Below are 10,010 nucleotides of genomic sequence, written 5' to 3' on the forward strand. Positions count from 1 at the left end.
CTTTATGTATGTAGTTATAAAATTATGTATTGGTATTACCTATTTTTGTTTTTCAAAATCTAGTTAGATGATTTCAACAGTGTTCCTGCGGAAGTTTGGCTTTAAATGCGTATATTCGAGGTGTCATGGACCATTTTTTAGGAAAGTGGGTAGCCCTGAAAAGGGCTGTTAGGATTGGAGGCCATTAGAGACCAAACACCATGTGTTTTACTTCTTGGCTGCTTCTTTCTTAGTTGCAGGCTTCTTGGCTGCTGCTTTCTTAGTTGCAGGCTTCTTGGCTGCTGCTTTCTTCGTTGCAGGCTTTTTGGCTGCTGCTTTCTTAGTTGCAGGTTTCTTGTCTGCTGGCTTTTCGGCTGCGGGCTTCTTAGCTGCTGTTTTTTTGGCTGCGGGCTTCTTGGCCGCTGGGTTTTTAGCTGCAGGCTTCTTGGTTGATGCCTTCTTGGGGGTATTGACCTTCTTCGGTTTGGCGGCTTCCTTAACTGCTGGCTTCTGCACAGCTTTCTTAGGCGTCTTGGCTTTTTTAGTAGCAGTAGCCTTTGGTTTGGTTTCTGTGACCTTCTTTGATTTTTTGGCTTCTGCTTTAGGTTTCTTGACTGCTACTTTCGGTTTCTTTGCTGTCTTGGGTTTTTCTCCAAGTTTGAAAGAGCCAGTAGCTCCGTTTCCCTTTGCTTGCATCAATGTTCCCTTCTCCACACCATTCTTCAGAGCAGTTCTTATTCTTGGAGCAACCTTGGTCTTTTCTTCACTGACCTTGTAGTTAGCCATGATGTAGGCCAAAATCGCAATTTTGGACGAACCTTTCTTTTCCTTCAGCGCTCCGATAGCTGCAGCTACCATGCTGACATAAGAAGGGTGAGCAGCTGGAACGGTAGGCTTGCTTGCCTTCTTGGCGGTTTGCTTAGCTGTAGAATCGGCAGCGCTCATGGTGACGAGTTGAGTATAATACTTGTTAGAGGTATAAACGAGAATGTCATTTTTTTTCAAATCCGCCTATTTACCCAAAATGCTTGAACGTCGCCGAAGACACCCCTCATAATTTCAGATCTTCGCCGATTACATTAGCAGTTATATGAATTATGTGTTTTCTTACCAAACTTTAATCATAAACAGCTCATTCGTTATAAACCCTATATTATTTTTGTTAGCACGAAATTAAAGAATTTTATTGCAAGATTTTAGCTTTTAAAAGTAGAAACGTTTATCTTTTGGGAAAACAGTATTTACAAACCATTTTCTGCTGATATTTTACCTCGTAATGGTAAATTTCCTGTATAAATGTAAAAATATCTTAAATGTACTTATACAACTATTATTTTTGTACCACTAAAGTAAAATGCAAATATTTGTCTTTCGTATGGTGTATCAAACATGTGTAATTATCTTCTTCGATATCAATAACAATGCGATTCTATCGGGATATAGAAACACAAACTAGGGACAGGCTCCATGCATACTATAGGCTACCCGGGCACTTATGGTAAAAGCTTCCTTTCTGATCTATATAGTAAATGCTGGGAATGGCTATTGCCATTACTTAGATCATATAAAATGCCAAATGCTTTGGTTGTAGTAATTGCATTGGTTAGGTTCAGTGATGGCCGACAAACTAAATGTAGATGTAGATTCGATTCTCGCTCTTATATTTATTTACCTTTGGAACTTAGTGCCTGGGTCATAGCAAGAAAAACAACCAGATCCCTACACTATAAAAAGATCACTGATGAATTGTGATGCTGGGAGTGAGAGTCGTAGGATGGAATTCCTTGGGATCACTATTGTAACAAAATGGGCCAATACATCACCATGTAATCAATGTAAAACAATATCATACCAAAATCATGTCTTATCATGAACAGCTCAACTGCAGGTATGATACAGTAAGGATGGGCACCATCGCGCAGATCATCCACATAAATAGATAACGACGAGAGTTGGTACGGTTTCGAGAGGGGAAGTAAAGATATATTAAGTTTTGTCAACAGGGAGGAATGTGCTCATTCAATGTCTTGTACTGGAATTTACGACCTTTATTACCAGAAAGGAGTAAGCACTCAATCGTTGAGACCAATGTATTGTTTAGTGTGTTTGCAATATACACATACATGTATTTATATTAAGAAAATTGCTATGATGCATCTTCTTCTCGAAAATGTTCCTGATATTGTCCGAGGAAAGATGCATCTATCAAGATATACAGGGCTTAAATACAGATTGTAGAATAAGTAAAACTTTTGATCATATAACTCGCGATCATTTCAAAATGTAAAGCAGAACTGTAAGCCAAATACGTTCAAACCGCTCATTCTGAAGTCCTAAATTCTAAAAATCAACCTTTTATTACAAATCATATATATATGCCCCTATATATCACTATCACATAATATCAACGAAATTGGCCAAATATACCCCAAGTTACAACCATTGTTGTCTCTGAAAATCAGAGGCTTTGGCAGCTTTCTTGAATAAAAAATAAATAATGAAAAGTTGGTCTTTTGATGACAATGACAATGACAACGACAAGTTTTTATTCTCGCAAACTGGTTACAGTGTAGAGAGTTATATACATATATATATAGTACAGTTTACATATATAAATCATGGTGTTAATGGCCAGTGTTAATTCGCTCAATTATGTGCTTAAGGAATTATATAAGTGATATTAGTTCTTCATTATTGACATAATTAAATAATGTATTAAACTTTAAAGTACTAGGACTTTCAAAAGAGTATCTCGACATAAATTTTCTTCTGTTTTGCACTATCTGGTGGTCATTACAATTAAATAAATAATGATATTCGTCTCCAATTTCATTTAGGTCACAAAAAATACATTTTCTATCTTCTCTTGGAATGTTATTCCATCTACCACATTCAATAGGAAATTTTACATTACAAATTCTAAATTTACAATAAACATTTGCTAGTCTTGGAGGGAGATCTAGCAGGTATTTTTCTAATACTAAGTCATTTTTAAAAATTCTGTAATTGGTCCCTTTAGATGAATTGAAAACATCGCTTCTCCAATTATTAATGAATTTATCTTTTAGTATATGGAAAACTGTATTTTTCAACCATTGGGTACTTTGGAATTCTTGACTTTCAAATATATTTATTAAATTACATTCATCAAGGATATTTTTAATACAATTCAACCATTGAGTATTATAGTTTATAATAATTTTATACATTTTATTACTTAACTTATTAGGTATTGGTTCTAACAATTTGGCCCAAAATCCAATCATTCTAACTTTGATATTTATACTCAGAGGAAATCTTCCTAATTCCCCATAAATCATGAAATTGGGTGTCGATGTTTTCACCTGAAGAATATGTTTACAGAATTTTAAATGTAAACGTTCTAAAAGTTTGTAATCACAAAAACCCCAGACTTCACAACCATACAACATGACAGGCTTGATAGCTTTATCGAAAATATCTAATTTACAGTCAATTGATAGATTATGGTCTCTGCATTTAGCAATAGCACCATACATTGCTCTAAGGCCCTTATCGTATAATTGTCTAATATTTAACTGCGTGAAACCATTTTGAGTAAAATGAACACCAAGATATTTGAAATTTTTCACAATTTCTACTTCATTTCTGTTATAAGTAAAACGTATATTTTGGGATACTCTCCCTCTGCCAAATATCATCACTTTTGTTTTATCGATATTTACTTTAAGATGCCACAATTTTGAATAATCATAAAACACATTAAGTTGTTTTTGTAAATCTTCTGGGGTGTCTGCTAACAAAATAGTGTCGTCAGCATATAACATTACATACAACTTGAGATATATTTGTAACTCATTCTCAAGTTTTCCCGCCAAATTTGATAGGCCTGTACAATCATTAGATTCTAAAAACATTTCAAGGTCATTTAGATACAATGAAAATAAAAATGGAGAAAGATTTTCACCCTGCCTAACCCCGGAATTACAGGTGAAGATATCGGAGAATTTTCCATCTTTCATAACTTTAGCCTTAATTCCATTGTACATATTAACAATAACTTTAAAACATTTTCCATCTACATTATTTGTTATTAATTTATTCCACAACCCTATTCTCCAGACACTGTCGAACGCTTTCTCAAAATCTATGAAAGCACAATACATACGGTTTTTGAATTGTTTTGAAAGTTGAATTAAAGAGTATAAAGAAAATATATGATCTATAGTAGAATGTTGCCTACGAAAACCTGCTTGGTTTTCAAGTATAAGTTCGACATTGTCTGCATATGTATTTAGACGCTCATTAATTACAGCTGTAAATAGTTTACCTAGGCAACTGACCAGTGTGATTGGTCTATAGTTTTTAGCGTCATACATATCACCTTTATTTTTAAACACGGGGATAATATTACCCATAAGCCATGCTTCTGGTACATTACCAGAATCAAGTATATAGTTAAACATTTTAACATATAATGGAAGCATTATGTCAGTAGTTGATTTGATATATTCATTACATACTAAATCATCACCAACAGCCTTATTAGATTTCAATCTATTGACACATTTCAAAATTTCACTTGGAGTAATTGGACCATTTATAAAGGTATTAGTTTCAAGGTTAGACAACTCTTTGAGTTCATCAAGGGACAGTATATGAGTGTCATCACCATCAAAATCGTTATTGAAACTTTTGCTAAAAAAGTCAAAAAGATCATCGATATTTGTCTTACATGTGTTTTTCTTTGGAGCACCCTTATTTATTATTTTCCAATATTCTTTCGGATTTCTAGTCCTCATATTTTTTAATTTGCTTTTAATCTGAGTTTTATGATTCTTGACAGCAGTGCTCAGTGTTTTATGATATTTACGCTCCTTATCATATAAGTCCTCTTTTAAACTTATTTCCCCATACCTTTGTGAAGTATATCCTTTTCGGATCTCTCCCAGAAAGGTTCATGGTGATTGGTTACATAGGTACATAATTTTGAAAAAAAGTACAGATGTGGCTTGAAATTAGACAAAAGGGCAATAATTCTGGAAAAAGTAGAAACCGGTTGGCTACAATGTATTCCTAACTGGAGAAAAAAAGGTATAAATACATCTATCCGGCGTGCAACGATTTTATGTAACGATCATCCATATCATGTTTTGTTAAATCGGATGTATCATTTCGGAAGAGTATGCTATCAACGAACAGACAAACGTGTAAATTCGAGTCAACCCCACCCCACTCCTCCCCTAACGTCGTTGTGATAAATAACAGTTATCCTCCCATCTATCTTTTCTATCTCTACCCTTCAGCTTTATTATCCGTAACGAAAAAAGTGTGCCTATAGACGGATGTACAATGTATGGACAAGGTGGGCACTATACGGGAACAACTACACATTAACTGCACTGTCCTGATGAAAACAAATTTATAATCTTAACAGAGCCTTTCATCTCAACGGATTATAACATCCATTTTTCTGTTGATATACATATACATGTATTCAGTTTACAACGGTTTGTAACGGATGTCTCGCGCTCATAAGTATAGAAATATAATGCACAGTGGTTCTTGCCAATATATCTGCAGTTTAACGGAAGTCGTGTGTCGAACACCAGTTGCTAAGAGGAAATCATTCACAGATATTTTCCTGTTTGCAAAGTGCGATACTTTTTTATTACTTACATTTCGTTACACCAAGACCCGAGTGTGTACATTAAATGTAACAAGTTCCAAAGGAAAATTAACTTCTTCGTTAAATCGTTAAACTCAACAATATTTCCCGAAAATGGATATCAGTTCCTTACCGCTGGGCTCCAGTGAGCTCCTAATGGAAGAAGAGAAGAAGGAATACCTGGCGAACTACATACCTTTCACCATTATGATGGCTTTTATCTTCGTTGTTGGATTGATAGGAAATGCGACGGTCCTTGTGATCTACTTCATCAGGTACAAACCCTCCACCTACAGGGTATGTATTCTAACTCTCGCTGCAATTGACTTATCTAGTTGTATGATAGACGTACCGGCCTACTTTGCTGAGGAGAGATTCAGCTATACTTATCGTGCTGGCGGACCGTGCATTGTGTTTGAAACTTTTCACTTCTTCATTCTAAGTTTTTCCTATTTGATGTTGAGCTTCATTGCAATAGAACGGTATCGACGATCATGTAAACCCTTTGCTCACCAGATCACTCTAAACGAATCCAGATTCATTTGTGTAGTCCTCGGGGTCGCGTGTCTTTTGATTTCGTCTCCAGGTATTTGGATACACGGAATCGTCTTAGTTCAAGTTGAAGCTGCAAATGTTACGGGTTACAGGTGCGACGTGATTGACAAATCATCTAATCTCACAAAGGGTTACTATGTGCTGTGCTTACTTCTCCTGTTAGTTTCATTGATCATCTGCGGAACTATGTATACATTGGTTGGCCGAGTTCTAATAAAAAGAAGAAATGAATTGAAACTACATTCTCCCAAATCAGCAGTTGTTCCATCTGTGCAGGATGAAACCGTCGGAGAAAGTAATACAACAAAGACCCCTGTTACCCCACCAGAGCACCATGAGGATTCATCCTCGGGCGAAGTTGACGATATTGAGTCAGACCAATTAGACAAAAGTGAAACCACTTCAACTGACCACAATCTTAAGGTACACAACACTGAAGACACTTCAAATATAATACTAACCAAACACAAACAGAAACCTAAAGGATTTATCATGATGAAGAAGAAAGGAAAAAAGAAGAAAAAATCTATAAAATTAAAAATGGCCAAGGATTTGAGGAGAAAACGGTACAACAAAAGCGTTCGGATAACCCTGATGTTTCTTGTGGCTTCCGTTCTCTCTTGTCTGTCAGCATTCCCTTTGCTTCTGCTCCAGACGATCGAAGGTGTCAGTTCGTCTGCCATGAATTACATGGAAACGAACTGTTTGTGGTTTGCAGTCATTTTGGCTAGGTCTCAACTTTTAAATCACATCTTTAATCCGATCGTGTATGGCTTTATGGATGAGAAATTTCGTAACGAGTGCATCATGTTTTGCAAACGATTTAAGAGTAAACTCTCGGAGAAGTGCTGCAGAAGAAATCAAAAATAAATACAGTAAGGATACTGTAGACATCTGTCTTCCTCCTTCACAATTCACACGTGTTTTACCCGAAAAACATGTGCAATTATTGATAAAAAATACAGTTAAATGTTTATGAAAGAAAACAGTTAACAAAAATATTCTTACTTATCAATAGTTATAATAAAATCTGTAGTTATCCATTAAAATGTACACAACGGCCCAACCTCACTGAATACCGATTTGATAGGGGAAAGTACAGCGAAATGTGGTCATATGCAAAGAGTACAAATTAATGCAAAAAATGACAAAATACAATCTGAAAAACTGACACCTCGCTTTCGAGAAAGTACAAACGATGCAAGTCTGAAAACAATAGTCAGCACTTTGAGGAGCATGCGGAATGTTTTGATATATTTTGAGGTTTCATCGTAGAATAACTATTGTAACAGAACCGTCGTTGAAAACATCACTCAGAAAAAATCTGCATGTTATTCCCATTTTTTTTATCTTCGTGATTTATTTCTCCATGATAAATCAGACCGTAGCTTTACCATTTGACCTGTTTGTATTATGGTCTGATTTTAACCAACATCATTTAAGGACTCGTAATTATTTCTATGTTAAAATTTGTTTCAATATTAAAATTATACAGTACGATTAAGTATATGACAAAACCTTCAGTGACCAAACACGTGAATTAACAAAATTAGAAGACATACCATCCCCTTCAATATTTTGGGGTTTGGCGATACTTCCATAGAGACTTATACAGGAATTGTTAGGAAAAATAAAAATTAAGGCAATAAGAAAGGGGGAAAATGTTACGAAGGTCATTACATCATGGGTTTACCGTGGAATGAATGTTTTAACCTCTCGTGAACATGGATTTTGAGTATCACCTTCTAGTTTTGATATTGCTAACTACTTTCTATGATAAACTCTTTTTCTTTGTTTCAGGCAGAGACGTATATACTACTTTATATGTCCTTGTTTCAAACATTGGAAATTTTCAATGTTTGTTTAACCTTGAGAACAGTGCAATATTGTGCTTTTCCTGTGGTTTACATGAAATCGTGTATAAAATTAAGGCGAATATGCATTTGTATATATATTTTTATCCAAGTACAAATATTATTTCTCAATAAATATATTGTTATACATCAAATGCATTCTAACTGTTCGTTTACATGATCGCAATCACCTCATCGTATCTAAAGCATTTTGGATTTATATTCCAAGATGTTTAACACATATTGTAGAACATCAACTGTGAATTAATTTCAGCAAGTATTTACACGGGAGTCGATGGCAATTAAAACTTTATCGTAATAGCGACAAAATGCAAGGTCAATCTTGTAAATCCATCCGATCCAGATTGGACGTGTTTCATATCGACAAACGAAATCGATGAATCTCAAGAGTGTTAGACATGTTTAGTACTATATATGTCCATAGCAGTAAAATTATTAGTTCTGGCGATTGGGACATTTATAACACCTGAGTTCCAGTAATGAACTTGTTCTAGCACATCTCTGAAGCAAACACATACTTTATATTCCTTCATCCCAAAATGCTACTAGTCAAATATCATAACCCTTGACCTTTTGGTTATTCAGATTAAGTCGTTTTACTTTAAAGATTTCAACATAGTTTATCCATGTGACCATGAATATGGGCGAAGGTCATTCATGTGAACAAAATTGGTAGACCTTCATACCAGCATGTTATTGGCAAAATATCATCCTCCTAGGCCTTTTGGTTATTCAGAAGAAGTTGTCAAAAAACTTTAACATATTTGCCTTGAAAATTGGCCAAGGTCACTCATTTGAACAAACTTTGTAGCCCATCTTCCCAGCTTGCTACTGGCCAAATATCATCACCATATGTCTCTTGGTTATTCAGGAGAAGTCTTTTAAAGCTTTTAAACATATTTGACCCATGTGACTTTAAATATCAGTCAAAGTCATTCATTTGAACAAACTTGGTAGCTATTTCTCTCCTTGGAAAAAGTAAATTAAAACAAAAAGTTGACGCTGGACGGATGGACAACGGACGCCGAACCACGGCATAAGCTCACTTGGCCCTTCTGGCCAGGTGAGCTAAACAAGAGACCAAGAGGGGCATGTTACATGAAAATGACATATGGGTAATTTTCAGACCAAATTTGGCAACTGAACACACAAGACATTTTAACATCTCTCCAATGCTTCCTAAGATATTGTTGTTTGAATTTTGAAATTTTAATTTTAAAGTTTTTAACCCACGTTGACCTTTGACTCCGGCTAGCACTTAAAGTTGACATTTCACCTCATTACTGTAATAAAGAAAAAGATTCGCACTGCTGGTCTAGATAGCATACCCAAGTATTATGACTCTCGACCAAATGCTTCTTAGGATATCATTGTTTAAAGTTTTAAACATATTTGACCCCTGTGAACTTGAGAGTAGGTCAAGGTCATTTTAAAAAGGAATCTTTACAGTACTCCATCCCAGGTACATTTGTACCTACAGGCCAAATATCATGACCCTGGGCCTTCTGAAACTTGAGAAGATTGTTAAAGCTTTTAACTCATGTTAACGTTTGACCCCTGACTAGAACTTTAAGGTTTACCTTTGACCTCATTACTGTAATGAAGAAAAAGATTTGCACTGCTTGTCTACATAACACATCCAAGTATCTAGACCCAAGTCCAAATGATTCTTAGGATATTGTTGTTTGAAGGTCAAGGTCATGTTAATGAGGAAACTTATAGCACTCTATCCCAGGTATCTACTGGCCAAATATCATGACCCTGGGCCTTATGAAAGTTGAGAAGAAGATTGTTTAAGCTTTTCACCCATGTTAACGTTTGACTAGCACTTAAAAGTTGACCTTTGACCTCATTACTGTAATATAGAAAAAGATTTGCACTACTTGTCTACATAACACACCCTAGTATCATAACTCTAGTCCAAATGGTTCTTAGAATATTGTTGTTTGAAGTTT

General features: G+C 35.3%; 2 protein-coding genes across 2 annotated transcripts; one reads left to right on the plus strand and one right to left on the minus strand.

Annotated features, from left to right (window-relative positions):
* Positions 1 to 207: 207 nt before the first annotated feature.
* Positions 208 to 924, minus strand: LOC110450276 (histone H1-beta, late embryonic-like). Its single transcript, XM_021497731.1, has 2 exons — positions 601 to 924; positions 208 to 534 (listed from the first exon to the last, which is right to left on the minus strand). The coding sequence occupies exons 1-2, from the start codon at positions 922 to 924 to the stop codon at positions 208 to 210; spliced, it is 651 nt and encodes a 216-aa protein (XP_021353406.1).
* A 4,816-nt stretch (positions 925 to 5,740) lies between these two features.
* LOC110450277 lies at positions 5,741 to 7,051 on the plus strand. Its single transcript, XM_021497732.1, has one exon. It carries the CDS (start codon positions 5,741 to 5,743, stop codon positions 7,049 to 7,051), a length of 1,311 nt encoding a protein of 436 aa, XP_021353407.1.
* Positions 7,052 to 10,010: the final 2,959 nt, after the last annotated feature.

This window comes from Mizuhopecten yessoensis, unplaced genomic scaffold (genome assembly GCF_002113885.1).
Source record: "Mizuhopecten yessoensis strain PY_sf001 unplaced genomic scaffold, ASM211388v2 scaffold5141, whole genome shotgun sequence".
NCBI lineage: Eukaryota > Metazoa > Mollusca > Bivalvia > Pectinida > Pectinidae > Mizuhopecten > Mizuhopecten yessoensis.

Excerpts from the sequence above, each read along its gene's own strand:
- LOC110450276 (XM_021497731.1), bottom strand. The coding sequence starts at position 924 with ATGAGCGCTGCCGATTCTACAGCTAAGCAAACCGCCAAGAAGGCAAGC. Across the intron at positions 535-600 it reads AGACAGCAAAGAAACCGAAA|GCTACTGCTACTAAAAAAGC; the intron begins GTAGCAGTCAAG and ends ACCAAACCAAAG.
- LOC110450277 (XM_021497732.1), top strand. The coding sequence starts at position 5,741 with ATGGATATCAGTTCCTTACCGCTGGGCTCCAGTGAGCTCCTAATGGAA.